The following is a 17,630-nucleotide window of genomic DNA, read 5'->3' as shown; positions in this document are numbered from 1 at the left end:
GACAACTATAAATAAACTATAAATTAAAAACAAAAAACAGTTTATTAATTTTACTAAAGAAGTATTTTTATAAATAAAAAAGTTCAAAAAGTAAAAATATTTTTTTTTTATATTAACATATTTTCATAATATTTTTTTAAAATTTTTAGTTTATTATGTAAATTTTTGTCGTAGAAATATTATATTAAAAGAAAATATATATAGATAAAAATTGATGTATAATGTAATATAAAAATTTAATATAAATTAAAAAAAAAAAAATAGGATTTTAGTGAGTAGAAATGGTGTTGGGAATACTCATCTATAATAGCAATGCTCTCAACGTCACTTTCTCGTTATAATCAATTATTGTCTTCATCCATTAATTGCTTATTTCCGGACAAGGTATACTCGATTGTGATAGTTTTGGACAATAAACTCTTTCAAATTATTTATTATATCATTATATTTTTATATATATACTGTATCTATTTCTATATAAAGTATGCTTATATAACAGAATTTTTGATTTTGATCATAGTGTATTTTCCATGACTGAAAACCTCAATAATCTCTATCATTTGATATCAAATAAAATAAAATTATCATGATGTATACATTATGGTTATTTAATGAGTAATTAGTGTGTTGAAATTGTCAGGCTGATATTTAGAATTGTTTATCATTGAATTGTTTCTTTGTCAAAATTAATATTAAGTATATTTATATGTTTATAGATTTATCTATTTTCTCTTAGATCAATCATGCTCATATAGCAAAAAAATCATATTTATATAGACATGTTATTTTCATTTTGTAATTTAGATCTTCTTAGTCATTATTTAGTTCACTTAAACCTTTTCTAATTATGATAACTGAAATTTTATTTCTTTTAGGTACTCTATTACAAAGATCTGTATTACATGTATTATTTATTTTTGACTATGAGGAGGTGGATTTTTTTATTGGAAAACATATAGCGTGACAAATTATTGTTCATATATTGAATAATTATTTTTGATTAATGGGATTCATATATATAACTGTGTATATTGAATTCTTTATTCAAATAATTATTTTTTATTTTTACGTGACTATTTATTGTTCATATATCTAAAACCCTATGTGATTAAAATTAAGATTATAAGATTAATTAATTTGTGATTTCTTCCTATACACATAATATTAATCTCAGCTAATAACTAATAATATTTTTTCTTTAATTTTTAATTGTATCACTTTCAAATAATATAAAAAAAATTAGCATAAAATTTAATATACGTGTTTCCCACGTAGTTTTTTGCTAGTATTGTTTAAAAATATCAGTACTATAGTTGGAGCTTTAATTCATTCTTGTGGATTGTGGTTAGTGTTATATGAAGACTTTAGCTATAACCGCATTTTCTCTTCCTTCTCTCTCTTAAATATTTTCTCGAGAATCAAACAGAGAGGTACCTGTGGAAGAACAACTATATTAATATTATAATTCATCAGATACAATTATCATAGAGATTTTCTCTTCCTTTGAGAATGGCGGAAGTTAATAATGAAGGCGCGAAGATAAGAAGAGGATGTTGGTGTGGAAAAGACGATTTTCTCCCTGAGGAGTCGTTTAAGAGCTGGGGCAATTACGTAAAAGCACTAAAAGAGACTCCGAATCGGTTAAAGGATCGGGTGGTGACCCGATCCATAGACGAAACAGAGGTGGTGGAGATGAAGAGTCGGAGCGAGAACGAGATGAAGAAGACACTGAATTGGTGGGACCTGATGTGGTTAGGGATGGGAGGAGTGATCGGCGCCGGAATATTCGTTTTGACAGGAGTTGAAGCCAAGGAATCAGCTGGCCCCGCCATCGTCTTATCCTACGTCGTTTCGGGTCTCTCCGCCTTGCTTTCTGTTTTTTGTTACACTGAGTTTGCCGTTGAAATACCAGTCGCAGGTACGTGTACGAATTTATGTTTATCTCATCTCAATCTATTTTTTTTTTAAAATATTATTATTACTTTATTAAAATTATTAAAGATGGGGCAAGTAATACTTTTTTTTTAATTCTTCTTAGGAATATATATTTTGGGATACTAAAATCTTACTGAAATTTACACACAAAACCTTCAAATATAACTCTAAATATTATCTTGTGAGTTTACAGTGTCTCACTGGGACACTATAAAGCAAAAATTTATTCTATCATAAACACCAATTATAAAATCCAGTAACATTTATGAAAGAATCTGAACCGTATACTACTGAAAAAAAAAGGTAATAATACTTACAAAAATAATTTCTTCAACCAATATATATCATTTTTATTTATCTTCTTTGTATTCAAAAAATTAATGCTATTGCAAACATTAATCTTAATATTTCGAATAACATGAGGAATTAGGGGGAGCTTAAGATTTCAAAAAACATAATTTAGTGTAAGTTTTAGTATTGTAATTGGAATATAAAAAAAAATTAATCCTTAAATTATACTTTTTCTGTGTTAATTTAACACTAAATTTAAGGTGAATTTATGTCTAATGACAATTAAATAATAATATTTGAACTGTGTTAAAAAAAAATGAGTTGTATAAATCAATGGAAAACTTTATAGTTGCACCTTTAAAATGATGATGCTCTCTCTATTTATTTTAGTATTAAGAAGAATTTGTTCACACATTTTATATATGTGTAAAATAAATTATTTGAGTAATATTACTTTTTATATTGTATATTGTTTTAAATTTTTTTTAAAATTTTATAAAATATCTTAAATAACTATACCATATGTACTATCATAAAATAATTAAACTAAATAACTATAAACACATCTCTCACAAATTAAATGTAGTTTTAGAAGTAAATACTTTGTTTAATTACACAAATGTTAGATTGAAAATATATGACGGAAAAATTTAATAATAGAAAAATTAAACTAAATAACATTAACATAACTATAAACATATCTCTCAAATTAAATTTTGTTTTAGAAGTAAATACTTTGTTTAATTACACAAATTTTAAATTAAAAATACATGACGGAAAAATTTAATAATACAAGTTTAATTAGTATTTTGTTTATAAAAAAACACTAAATAAGTCACATTTATGTGATATTTCAGAGTTTATTACAAACTAATTTATATTTATATTTGTTTTTATTTAATTTTGTTTTTGTTTTTTTTTTTCTTTTTTTTTTACTTTAGCATGCCTATTTTTTTATTAATTATATTACTTCGTTTTTTTTCTTTTAAAAAATAAAACAATATTAAGAGCTCCTTAATTAAACTCTTGTTTTCTCAAAGACGACCCTACATTTGACTATAAATAGATAACATTTGAATTCAAAATTGGTGTGAAGTGGGACTTTGTGTCTATGTAAGTGTGACTGGCTCAGGTCTCATTCAAGGACGATGACTTCATAATATCATGTTTCCTTTAGTTACGGTTAGCATGATATATTCTTATATTTTCTTTATAAATATTTGACATATAGATGTTTTTATTTAAATTCTAAAAATATTTATTTCGTAGTAGACTTCCAAAACATCTATCTAATTATATCTCTTTATCATTTTTAAAGACTTTCTCTATCCTATTTTAACTTGTAGAAATTAAAAAGTAAAAATATTATGATGGTACATTTTGTAATACTTTTTTTAATGAGTTTTTTTTATTTTTTTTAATTCGAAAGTAAAAATATTTTCAAAGAACATGTTTTTTAAAATTATTTTCACTTTTTAATTTTAAAATTAAGAAAGAATAAAAATTTTCAAAATTTTTATTACAAGAAAAAAAATAGAAAAAACACCCTGACCATGACCCGAGCCCCGACAATGGACCCCAACCCCAGCCCTAGACCTGGACTCTGATCCCAAACTCGGACCCCAACCCCAAACCCAAACTCGGACCCTGACCTCAGATCGGGACATTGGCCCCATACTCGAACTCCAAACCCCAAACCTCGAACCCCAAACCTCGGACCTCGACCTTGGACTCGGACCCGAGCCCTAGCCCCAGACCCCGAACTCGACACTAACCCTAGCCCCAACCCCGGCCCCAGACCCCAGCCCCGACCCCGGACCCTGGTCCTGAACCCCAGACTTCAGACCCAACTTAAAGAAAAAATAAAAAATAAAATAAAATAAAATTTATAGAATACACTTTTAATTTTTGTTTTTATAATTAAATAACAAAAGTAGTTGGAGAACACATATTTTACTTTTGAAAAACAAAATTTAAAAAACTAAAATTCTACTTTCATTTTTGTAATAAAATTAAAAAAAAAAACAAAACAAAACAAAAGTATTACTAAATGTCACCTTTACTTTTAATAATTTTGATTGTATATACGTAACATCACTTTTGTCTTTATATGAAGGTATGCAATATAGTTATTGTAGGAATTCAGTAGTTTTCGAAGAATTCTGAATAATTTATGATATCATTAAAAATAAAGTTTAAGATATCATTTGCACGCGGATAAGATAAAATAGGTACACGTTCAAATGGTTTTTTTGAATCTTATTTTTCGATACCTTAAATTATTCAAAATTTCTCAAAAAGTAGATGTCTACCATATCTATACTATATACTCTTTCATATATATATAGAATATTGGCGGCAAAATTATCTAAATTCTATGATTAGTAACACTTAACCACATAAACTGATTTTTTCGTGTTAAACCCTCTAAACTTCACTTTTGTTAGCTAGTTAGCCCTTCTGTTCAAAAGGTTTTGTTAAGAGCCACTGTGGACATGCCACAGTGTACACAAGTGTACACGTGATAAATTTTTAGTGGAGGATATTGGCGGCAAAACTACCTAAACTCTATCATTAGTAACACTTAACTACATAAACCGATCTTTTGGTAGTAAAATTCTCCTAACCTAACTTTTGTTAGCTATTTACCTATTCCATCCAAAACACTCTTTTAAGTGTCATGGTAGACATGCCATGGTGTACACACGTGCCACATAACTTTAATTGATTAAATATTTAAAAAATAATTTAAAAATTATAAAAATAGTTAAAAAATAATTTTTTTTCTTCTTTTCTTTTTCTTTTTCCTCTTTTAATTCTTTTAACTTTTTCTCCATGTAACCCTAATTTCCAGCCGCACTCACTCTCTCTTTCGTTCTCCTTCTCACACAACTCCGACGAGTCACCTCCAGCCACCTTCAACCCAAACAAACCCGAAAACCGACTTCACGACCTTACAAACCCAACCCTTCAACATCCTTATAAGCCCCGAGACCCAATCCTTGTTTGAAATTTCTCTTTCTCGCCTCGACCAGCTTTGATCTCCCTCTCCCACAACTCTTCGTTGATACCACCACAGTTGGAAGGATTCGCTGGTTCGTCCCTGGGTTTGTCGTGGTATGGTGGGTTCATCACACAAGAAGAAGAAGTAACATGGGAAGGGGAGATTTGATGATTCAAGTCGCAAAGTACTTAATAGAGCCTTTTGAACGGAAGAGGTAAATAGCTAGCAGAAGTGAGGTTTTGAGAATTTTACCACGAAAATGTGGTTAAGCGTCACTAATTAATCATAGAGTTCGGGTAATTTTGCCGCCAATATTCCATACTAAAAATTTGCCACGTGTAACCTTATGTATACTGTGACATGTCTATTGTAGCACTTAACAGAGTCTTTTGATCGAAAGGGGTAAATAGCTAACATGAATGAGGTTAAAGAGTTTTACTACCAGAAAATTTATTTATGTGGTAAAGTGTTACTAATTATATATTTAGGTGAAAATTACATGAAATATGGGATTTCATAACAAAGTTAGAAAAATATGGCATTTTTAGGTTTGCCACTTTTCTATGGCATTTTTTCATATTTAAGTTTTTTATGGTATTTGATATGCCATATTTTTATAAACTTATTATCCAATCCCATATTTTATGTTTTTGTTTTTAGCTTAATTAGTTTTATTTTTTTTTATTTATTTTACACTTACATTTTAGGGTTTCTTTTTATTTGAAAAATTTACTCCAAATACTACATTTTTTTTCAAACATTACATTTTTAATTTGACAAGAACATTTTACTTTTATACTTTTATTAATTTTTTTTTTCTTTTTTACTTATTGAAACTTCAAAAAGTTTTTTTTTGTCTTTTTTATATATTTTTTAGTCAATTTTGGCTCTCTTTTTTCTTTTCAACTTTTAAGTCAGTTGCTACTTTTTTTTTCTTTCTTTTGCTTATCTCTCTCTATTTTTTTTTTCTAATTTCTCTTTGTGTCTCTTTTTTTTTTTCAATTTTTTTCTCAACCTAATTTTTTTCTCTTAATATATATAATAAGTGTACATTTTATATTTCATTTTTTTTTACAAAAATTAAACTTGTTTTTTTATTTAAACTACTATTCGTTTTTTTTTTTGTTAAAAACTAATTATTCCATTAAAAACAGCAGAAAAAAAAAACCAGTTTCATCAATATCATCCTGAAAAAAAAACAATATAAAAAATCATAATCTAAAAAGAATCCAAACTTTAAAAACTAGTTTCATCAACATTGAAAGAAACTAATAATTTCATTTAAAGAATACAAAAAATAGTTTCATCAACAAGATAATGAAAAAAATTACAATCTAAAGACGATACTAACTTTAAAAACCAGTTTCATCAATATTAAAAGAAACGAATTATTTCATTAAAAGAGGCAAAAAAAAAAGTTTCATCAATAACATAATAAAAAATACACAATGCCTAATAACTAAACTTTTACAAACGATACTAAATTTAAAAACCAGTTTCGAACATATAAAATTTATATCAATACCTAATAATCAAACTTCCAACTTCATTCTTTATTTTGGCATTTAATTTTTTATTTAAACTACTATTTGTTTTTTTTTGTTAAAAACTAATTATTCCATTAAAAACAGCAGAAAAAAAAACCAGTTTCATCAACATCATCCTGAAAAAAAAAATTATAAAAAATCATAATCTAAAAAGAATCCAAACTTTAAAAACTAGTTTCATCAACATTGAAAGAAACTAATAATTTCATTTAAAGAATACAAAAAATAGTTTCATCAACAAGATAATGAAAAAAATTACAATCTAAAGACGATACTAACTTTAAAAACCAGTTTCATCAATATTAAAATAAACGAATTATTTCATTAAAAGAGGCAAAAAAAAAATAGTTTCAACAATAACATAATAAAAAATACACAATGCCTAATAACTAAACTTTTACAAATTAACGATACTAAATTTAAAAAACAGTTTCGAACATATAAAATTTATATCAATACCTAATAATCAAACTTCCAACTTCATTCTTTATTTTGGCATTTAATTTTTTATTTGCTTGCTCAAAAATTAGAGTTAATTTAAACATACAATATGCAGCAAATATAACAAAGAGAATAACAAATTAAAATCAAAGAGAAAAAAAAAACAAAGAAAATTAAAGAGACAAAAGTGCAATAAAAACCATAAAAGAATAACAAAAAAAACAGTGGAATGTGAGAAACCAGTTAGTAAAACAACCAAAATAAAAACAAACAAATAAAAACCAGTTTCTTGAGATAAATTAATAAAAAATTGAATAAAACTCAATTATGAACAACAATAAAAAAAATTAATTACTTAAAAAAACCAGTTATGAAAATAATAAAATAATATGTATGTCAGAAACTGATTAATTAAAATAAAATAAAAATTGTTGTTCAAATATCATACAATAATAAAACTGGTTTTATACAAACGAAAAAATATATAATAATATCATAAAAATTGAGCAACCCCATTACAGAATAGTTAAAACATGTGAAACCAGTTTTGACGTTATAAAAAATCATAACAAAATACAAATGTTAATAATAAAGTTAATTGAAACCAGTTTCATCAGACAATCAAATAAAAACATACACACACAAATATACAAAAAAAAAATACTAATCACAAATATAATCAAAACAACACATAATGCCTACCAATAATTTAATAACAAAATATAAGTGTAAGTTTCCAACCTAGAAACAAAATAATAAAAAAGTAACTTGAAAAAAAATTCTAATAACATAATGAAACTATTTTTTTTATTCTTTTAATGAAATTAATAGTTTCTTTCAATGTTGATGAAACTGATTTTTAAAGTTTATATTATCTTTAGATTATAATTTTTTATATTGTTTTTTCTTCAGGATGATGTTGATGAAACTGGTTTTTTTTTTCTGTTGCTTTTAATGAAATAATTAGTTTTTAACAAAAAACAAAGAAAAAAAATAGTAGTTTAAATAAAAAAAAACAAGTTTAATTTCTGTAAAACAAAATAATATCTATAGTTGAGATCATTTTTTATTTATTTTAGTATTTTATTTTTTTAAAAAAGAAAAAATAAATAAAAAGAAACACAAATTTTAAGTTTTTTATGGCATTACTCAAGACTTTTTCCCATATTTGTAAGTTTTTTAAAAAAATACCATATTTAGTGTAATTAAGTTTTTATGCCATATATATCAAAACTTATCTTTATTTTCCCATATTTTTGTAAATAGCCCTATATTTAGATTGCTTTGTCAGTAATAACCCTATATATATAAAATACTTTATAATTTCTCTATATCACGAAAATAAGACATGCTCCTACGGTTTGTCAAAAAAAAAAATGCTCCTACGGTAGCGGCAAAAAAAAATACCCACAAGTCCTCTCCTACTCTTATGGGTACCTCTGTAAATGTTGTAGGTACAACCTCTAAAATTGATGCATTTTTATTATTATTATTTTGGTTCATGTAAAGTTTATATTCACATTATTTTTAATACGATGGTACTTTTACAAATTTGAAATAACTATAATATAATAGTTGGGTTATAATTTCTCAACTAGCCAAACAATATTGATTGAGAAAGTATAATTATTCAAACTTGTTCAGGTGGTTCATTTGCCTATCTAAGAGTTGAACTTGGGGACTTCGTAGCATTCATAGCAGCAGGCAACATAATTCTGGAATACATTATAGGTGCAGCCGCAGTGGCTCGATCATGGACCTCCTACTTCGCCACTCTATGCAACCACAACCCCAACGACTTCCGCATCAAACTCCACTCACTCTCCGAAGACTACAGCCACCTCGATCCAATAGCGGTCCTAGTCCTCGCCATCATATGCCTCATCGCATGCCTCAGCACCAAAGGCTCATCACGCCTAAACTACGTCGCTTCAATCGTCCACATTGTGGTCATTCTATTCATCATAGTTGCTGGCCTAACCAATTCCAACACAGCTAACTACACCCCATTCGCACCCTTTGGACCGCGTGGTATCTTCAAAGCCTCGGCAGTAATCTTCTTTGCATACCTCGGGTTTGACTCTGTAGCCACTATGGCTGAAGAGACCAAAAACCCCGGTCGTGACATCCCCATCGGCCTAGTCGGGTCGATGGTGATCACGACCGTGTTGTACTGTTTGTTATCCTTAACTATTTGTTTGATGCAACCTTACCAACAGATTGATAAGGATGCACCATTTTCTGTGGCGTTTGAGGCTGTTGGAATGAATTGGGCAAAGTATTTGGTAGCTGGTGGGGCTTTGAAAGGCATGACTAGTGTGTTGTTGGTTGGTGCAATTAGCCAAGCTCGTTATGTGACACACATAGCTAGGACCCATATGATTCCACCTTGGTTAGCTCAAGTGAATAAAAAGACTAAGACTCCTATCAATGCTACTGTGACTATGCAAGTTGCTACAGCAGCAGTAGCTTTATTTTCAAACTTAGAGATTCTAGCCAAGCTCCTCTCAATATCAACTCTCTTCATTTTCATGCTTGTGTCCATGGGCCTCATCATAAGGCGGTACTACGTTAGTGGGGTCACTAGTAATGTCAACAGAAAAAAGCTTGTTCTTTGCTTAGTGGTTATACTTGGTTCTTCAATAGCTACATCTATTTATTGGGCCAATAGTGAGGGTTGGATTGGGTATGTGATTTTTGGACCTTTTTGGTTTTTGGGCACTTGGGTACTTTGGGCTTTTGTCCCACAAGCCCGGACCCCTAAAATCTGGGGTGTCCCTTTAGTGCCTTGGTTGCCTTCTGGCTCAATTGCTATTAATATTTTCCTTCTTGGGTCTATAGATAAAGACTCTTTTGTGAGATTTGCTATGTGGACTGGGGTTATGTTGGTGTACTATTTTTTGTTTGGATTACATGCTTCTTGTGATAGTGCCAAAGAATATGAGAATAAGATGTTGGAGGAGGGAGATGTGTCTTCAGTGGTCAAAGATTCTGATCACTCTGGTGTTGCTCTTAAAAGTTAGTTCAAGTTTGTTTTTAGGTTTTTAATTAATGTAATATTAATGCTGTGCAAATTGCTTATGTTATGATTATGGTGTGATTTTTCCTTTTTCTGTTAATAATAACCAACAATACTAGTCTAAATTTTAAATTTTAAGTTTTTTTGCCTCCCTCATGACTATTGGTGTACTATGGTAATTTGTTTGTTAACTATTTTTCCAATAAAAGTGGTGTATTACTATAGTGTAGCACATAAAAAAAAAAAAAAAAAAAAAAAAAAAAAAACTCTAGAAGTAAGGTATTGTAAAAATTTATTAAATTTAGCACAAAATATAAAAGTGAAGTTTATAATAATATACATTTCATTGCATTTAATTTACAATAATAACGTTACTACTATTATTAACGTGCCATGTAAGTCAAATTTGACATTTTTGACCGTTTTCCGATTTTTTTTAAAATTTTTAAAAGTAATTTTTTGGTTACTAATAGTGTTGATAAAAAAACTAATTAGTTACTTTTATATAAAAAATTTTATTTTTATATCATACAATTTAGGATACATTTTGGTTACTCCCTATTATTTGTATGCATCTTAGTAACTAATTAATTATTTTAAGCTATATTATTGTAGATTATAATTTAAAATATATTTAGGTAATTTTAAAAAGTATTTTTAAAACTAATGAGTTGACATGTAATATATTAAGAGTTGACACCGAAAAGAGTACTAAGCACGAATAATTTCTTCTTACAATTCTCTTAAATTTTTAGATCATATACTAGGAGTGTACATCAGTCAGTTTGGTCAGTTTATGCTATATTTTATTCAACCCAGTGTAAAGATCGGGTTACAAAATTTAAATACGATCTGCCAATTAAGAAAAAAAAAATAGTAACCCACCCAATAAAATTGTTCGATTTGTTCGAGTTAATCCGTCCAAACTGACCACTAACATATTTTTTTATTTTTTTATTTTTACATTCATTTGTTATATTTTAATTAATTATAACCATGAAACAAATATATATATTAAATTCAAAATTCAAAATAATTACCATGAAAAAAAAAAACATATTAGTTCAAAATACATAAATATAGATAATAAAAAGGGGAATTACCTCATATACTGTTTTTTTAACTTTTTTTTTTCAAATTTACAGTTTGAATTTCTAAAGTGGTTGCAGCGCTACTTGCAATAGGGGTTTCTATACAATTTTTTATTGCAATTTAGGTTACAACACTAGTTGCAATAGGAGTTTCTATGTAAAATTCTGTAAAAATGAAAAAAAAAAAAAACTATTTTGAAGTGTAAAAATAAAAAAACCTCAAATATATATATTTAAAAAAGAACCTCTTAATCGGGTTAGTAAAGTTAATTCAAGTTAATTGGGCAATATAAAAATTAGGTAGTTAATTGTACAATATAAAAATTAAGTAGGTTATATTTTCATTTGATTTTTTGATGTTGTCTCAATTTGATTTGGCCAAATTATTTGAGTTGGACAGTTTTAAAAAAAAAAGAAAAAAAAAAGAAAAGTTATGTACTACAAGCCTATAATATACACCATATCCGGAGACCATGGTTGTGAAAGAAGACGAGTATATTATATAGCCCCTTCTCAAAGAAGGCGAGTAATTCTATTGGTTGTCAATTATATATTAAAAAAAAAAAAACTTGAAGTCAAGAGTGTTTGCTTTATATATTCGCCCCATTACTTTTAAAGAAATTTCTAATAATTCGTTTTACTTTTAATACTTTATCTTTTTCAAAAAGAAACAAAAATAGCTTATATTATGGAAGTGGGAGAATGTTTGGTTGCGAAGGGACCCGAGTCATGTGGGGCACATGATCCCACTCCATTTTTTAAAATTTATCATTTTATGTATTTTTATAGGAGTAATTTGCGGTATAAATATCTAAGTTTAACTCACACTTGTAAATAAATACTTAAGTTTAATTTTTAGCGGTAATAATACTTAAATTATAATTTTGGAACTTTTATAGGTACCTGGTTAAGTAAATTATCACGTGACAATCCTAGATTGGTCTAAGTCATTAAATTTTTATTATTTTTTAAAAAAAAAATTAGTTTAAATATAACAATAAAAAAAATGGCACGTGAATTTAATGACTTAATATTTAATAAACAATACAAATTAATATCGTTTTTGTTTTCTTCTTTTCTCTTTTACCAATTTAGACGACAGGTCCAAAAATATTTTTTTTTGTGGGCCCAAGTAGATTTACGATCATCCCAATTTTTTACTCTTTCCTCTATTTTAGTGCTATAATGTAAATATGGGTTGGACTAGGACTGAACATTTTGACCGAGTTTGACTCAGTCTCGACCAACCCGCCCGGACCCGACCCGCCTAACCTGAAAATTTTAAAAAACCCATTTTGTTCGGGCGAGTCGGGTTCAACCCGGTACACCATCAGACGGGTTCGCGGGTTGGTTTTTTATGGTCACCAAATTTTGAGTTGAACCCGAACGCCAACCCAGTCGCTTTTTATTTTATTTTTTATTTTTATTTTTATTACATATGTAATATATTAAAAAAAAAAAAAAACCCTATAATATAATCATTTTATTTTTGTTACATAAATAATATATTTAAAATAACAATATATAATATATTATGTATGGTTGACTTTTGTATTTTAAATTTAAAATCAATACATTTTTTATTTTATTTTAATCTAACGAATATAAATTATGGCGTTATAAGTTTATAACTTATATGCTTAATTTAATATATAAAAAAAACTACATAAAATTTGATTTTTTTAAAAAAGATAATAAATTAACAAGTTGATCGGGTCAACCCGTTGACCCGGTCAACCCGAACCCGTAGACCCGCAAACTCGCGAGCCCGAAACCTGCGAACCTGAACCATTTCACGGGTCGGGTCCGGGTACAATTTTTTGAATCCAAAACCCGCCAACCCGAAACTCGGTCAACCCGCCCGATGTTCACCCCTAGGTTGGACATTTCAAAACGACGTGAAATTGGCACGAGCTCGGAAGACACGAGCATGACTAGGCACGAAAAAATATGGATTTGGGCACGACATGGCACGAAAAATATATCCTTAAGTACGACATGACACGAGAAGTACGAAATGCATGATACATGATCACGAATAGACCAGTCCGAAAAGCACGACACGCAACAAGTCCAAAAAACACGGTACGACATATTAAAAAACTTATAATTTAATAATAATAATAATAAAATATGCATTTATCAGTTATAAATAAATTAAAATAATAAAACATACATATAATACTGAATATTATAATTCTATAATTAAAACTGTTAAAATATGAAAAACTAAGATTATATATTAATTTATTTATAGGGTGTGATATAAAAATTTAAGTATTTATAAATAAAAATTTAAATTGTAATGATGTTAATAATTTTTTTATATGATTATCTGTAAAATATTATTAAAAAATTATATAAATATAACTAAAGCTATCAAATATACATATATTTCAATAGTTATGAAAAAAAAATATGGAAAAGTAAAACATGAATTCAAGCCTGAATATGAAGATGAGTTGGTCTGTTTAAGAAATATAGACTGACACAAATAAAGTACTGTACGAATCCGAGCACTGGACGAAAATACTGGACCTACCTTTAAAAATATTAGCACGGTACGATACAACTCATATTTTTCTGTGGCACCGCATGACACGGCCTATTTTTTAAAAAGCACGAATAAATATGAATCAGGCTAGCATAACATACACGAACTTACAGAACTAATCTATTCTATTCAACGATATAATGGATTGTTTTTTCCCTCCATATCTCTCCATCCTCCCATTTTTCCCCTCTATCAAACACACTGTTAAAAAAAATTTTAATAACTCATTTTACTTTTAATATTTCATCTTTTTTCAAATGAAAAGAAAAACAACACAAAAATAGCTTGCATTATGGTTGTGGAAGAATGTATTTCATGGATACTTTCATACTTATGCTAGAAGACAAGTAGTGGTAATGATATTAATTTATTTGGTAATCACTTTGAGCAATATATTTGGGAGATGGCTATGAGGAGTGATGAGAATCACGAGGTTTTATCTCAAAATCAATTGATGATGAGTGGAGTAGCCCATGGCTCAATACTTTTACATTTAATCCATGTGGGACAATATTCTCCAATATCCCCCCTCAAGATGGTGACTATTTTTGCTCACTAATCTTAAATTACCTTATCACAAGTCATGCCATTTGCTCACTTATTTTTGTTCGGATCTCAAGTGTTTTTGCACCATCTAGATCTCGTGCGGTTGGCTAACCATCTGGATAATGTAGATCGAAAGTCCGCTAGGGATATGGCTCTGATACCATGATGAGAATAATGAGGTTCCATCTCAAAACCAATTTGTGATGAGTGGAGTAGCTCATGTTCTTATATATGGCTCAATACTTTTACAGTTAATCTATGTGGGACAATATTCTCCAATATAAAGAGGGATCTTCAGATCGAGGCTAACACTTCAAAAAAAAAAAGATATTAATTTAGGTAAGAAACCTAGTTTACTAAAGAGACATGTTAAGTGACTTTATTAAAGTAAGGTGTGAGTCATTTATATCATAGTGCATTATAATATTGAATTTACATATTTTGATTTAAAAATTAGAATATTATTATTTGACATTTTAAAATATTCCATACTATGTTAGATGAAATGAATTTAAATACATATGAATAACCTTATATATGTGCGAATTAATTTTATGAATTGAACATATACTAAAGAAATGATTGAAATTATGTACCTCAGCTCCAACGATTAAGTTTGATACTTGATCTACTAATGTTAGACCTGCAAAAGAAGAGATGAAAATTAGTGTAAGTAACTAGATTTCTAAACTATAACTAACTCTTTTAAATAGAGTTACGGATGACAATAAATTAATTATATACAATCACAAATATAATAGTACTCTTTATATACTGAAATTCCGTATTTTAATATACAATCACAAATCACAAATCGTGATCTCTTTATATACAATCACAAATCGTGATCTCTTTACATCAGCAGTACCTTCAAATTGAATTTGAAGGATTTCCCATGCTTCTTTTGCAGATTCACAAGATGAGCTTAATTTAATAAAACCTTCACCAACACCACTAAAAATAGCATGTAAAGCCTTATTATTATAACCAGACAGTTTTTCATCTTCAGTGGTCCAACTGAGTTCAGATTTTACCTGAGTATTACCTTTTTCATCATTTTCAGTAGGTTGAGACCAACCTGTAAGAATAGCTCTCCATGCTTTCTCATCTTGCGATTTGATGAAAGCTCTCATCCTGACCTTCCAATAAGGATAATTCGACTCATTCAATAGAGGAGGTCTAGAGATGGAACTTCCTTCTGCAAACAAAGACATCTCACACAAAACAAGTTAAACGGAATAACCTCAAGATCTCACTAAGAATTTAGTGACTTGCTCTGATACCAATTGAAATTCCGTATTTTAATATTCCCAGTTTGATTATTTAATTAAATGATTAATTAAATGCGGAATAATAAACCGGTATCGAAAACGCTTTTACGTAGTTACGAATGCAACTCTGTAACTCCAGAGAAACCCAGAAAAACAAACAGTGCATAAAAGTAAAAACACACAAGATTTTTGTACGTGGTTTCAACAATCCTTTCAGATTGTTACTAGTCCACGGGGCCACGCCCAGAGATAAGATTCATTAGATCGGTATCAAAAATACAAAGTAATTGACTTATGCATAAATAGACTCCCTCTTATTGTATGCCGCAAGCTTGATGTATTCCACCTACTAACCGAATCTTGATAAAACTCCAAGAGCTCGAACTCCCTTCGATCACCTTGAAGAGTGCTTGAATCCTCCCGATTCAAGGCTTAAAGGCTATCTCCCGAAAGCCTATACAACCATCTCCCGAAGGTTGTGTGCTTGTATCCTCCCGATGCAAGACTTCAAAAGCAATCTCCCGAAAGCTTGTAAATACCCTTCTCCCGAAGGTGCACTGATGTTCTTCTTCGTTGTAGACTTGAATACAGACTCAAGACAATACAAACAACAAATAAACAGAGTAAGAGTAGAACAACTCTTCTCTACAAATCAAAGACTCTCTTTTCTAAAGATATGAATGAAATTCAAAGATACAAGAGAGGTACCAAGAGAGGTACTAAACAAAGACACTCTTTCCTTAAGATATGAAAGCAATTCTAAGTGTATGAAAGAGATACAAAACCTAACTACTATAAGATGTATTTATAATGAATATACATCTCATAGACAGCTTACATTCGGTCTGAACAAGACCTCAACCCACTAGAAACTTCCCTAAAATAATTCTTCAATCGATCCAGAATTTCCGTTTCGTACATACGTAATCGTGGGCAGTAACTACAACTTTCCTTTTATAGAAAAGGAAAGTCTAGCTCCGGTTTTCTCTTCAAGAAACCTGATCTAAGAAAATGGGAAACTCAACACAAGATCAGATTACACAGCTGGTTAGATAAAAACGAAATGGGTAACCAAACTTACCATTTTTACCTTTTTTCCAAAAATAGGAAAGCTAGACAACTTTCCTTTCAAGTTTGATTTACACAAATATGGAAACCATATCAATATATGCCAGCCGAAATATACATTAAATAATAAAATATTTTTGTCAATTAAATATGCCAAAAATGGAATTAACAATCTCCCCCTTTGGCACTTTGATTGACAAAACATTTTATTATGAGAAAACCTGCATCAAGTGTTAGAAACCAAAGCAAATAGCTTTTTAAAGATACAAGAGTATAGAAAATACTCCCCCTGCATGAAAGCTCTCTAACACATAAAACATATAACTTTTTTTGGACGGAAAAGCTTGCAAACCGAAGAACACAACTTTTTAAACGGAAAAGTGTTAAACCACAAACAAGACAACTCCCCCTAAAAACAAGGATCCAGAGTTGTAACACATAATCTACAAAAATAAGTACTACTCCCCCTTTTTGTCTATCAAGGAGCCAAAGATAACAAAAACCATGAACAAGGACATAGTAGTTTAAGCATTCACAAATAAAAAGCAAGAGATAGAGAATTGAACCACTTATTCATCATCATTTGGTCGGAAGTATTTCATGATGTTGTCCATCTTCCTGAGAAGTAAGGCTTGACTTGTCTCCATTCTCCCCAAACACAAGTTGAATTCAGCCATTTCTGTAGAAGCAGAAGCAGCAGCAGGTTCAACAGTAACACCAAGGGAAGCAAGGTTGTAAGTCGACTTTCAAGCTTTGGTCTTCGACTTTCTGGCAGTTTTCATCGGAACAGATGACGAACCAGAAGCTCCGGTTGCTGGAGCAGGCGGCGCGGGCGGAGTCACCGGAGAAGCAGAAGCAGATCC

General features: G+C 29.2%; 1 protein-coding gene across 1 annotated transcript; it reads left to right on the top strand.

The window, feature by feature from the left end:
* Positions 1-1,286: 1,286 nt before the first annotated feature.
* LOC115697208 (cationic amino acid transporter 1) lies at positions 1,287-10,362 on the top strand. The gene is made up of 2 exons (XM_030624124.2): positions 1,287-1,918; positions 8,863-10,362. The coding sequence occupies exons 1-2, from the start codon at positions 1,510-1,512 to the stop codon at positions 10,239-10,241; spliced, it is 1,788 nt and encodes a 595-aa protein (XP_030479984.1). The 5' UTR covers positions 1,287-1,509; the 3' UTR covers positions 10,242-10,362.
* The last annotated feature ends 7,268 nt before the right edge of the window (positions 10,363-17,630 follow it).

This window comes from Cannabis sativa, chromosome 7, assembly GCF_029168945.1.
Source record: "Cannabis sativa cultivar Pink pepper isolate KNU-18-1 chromosome 7, ASM2916894v1, whole genome shotgun sequence".
Classification (NCBI taxonomy): domain Eukaryota; kingdom Viridiplantae; phylum Streptophyta; class Magnoliopsida; order Rosales; family Cannabaceae; genus Cannabis; species Cannabis sativa.
Note: the sequence above shows the minus strand (reverse complement) of the source record. Positions and strands in the feature narration are given on the sequence as shown.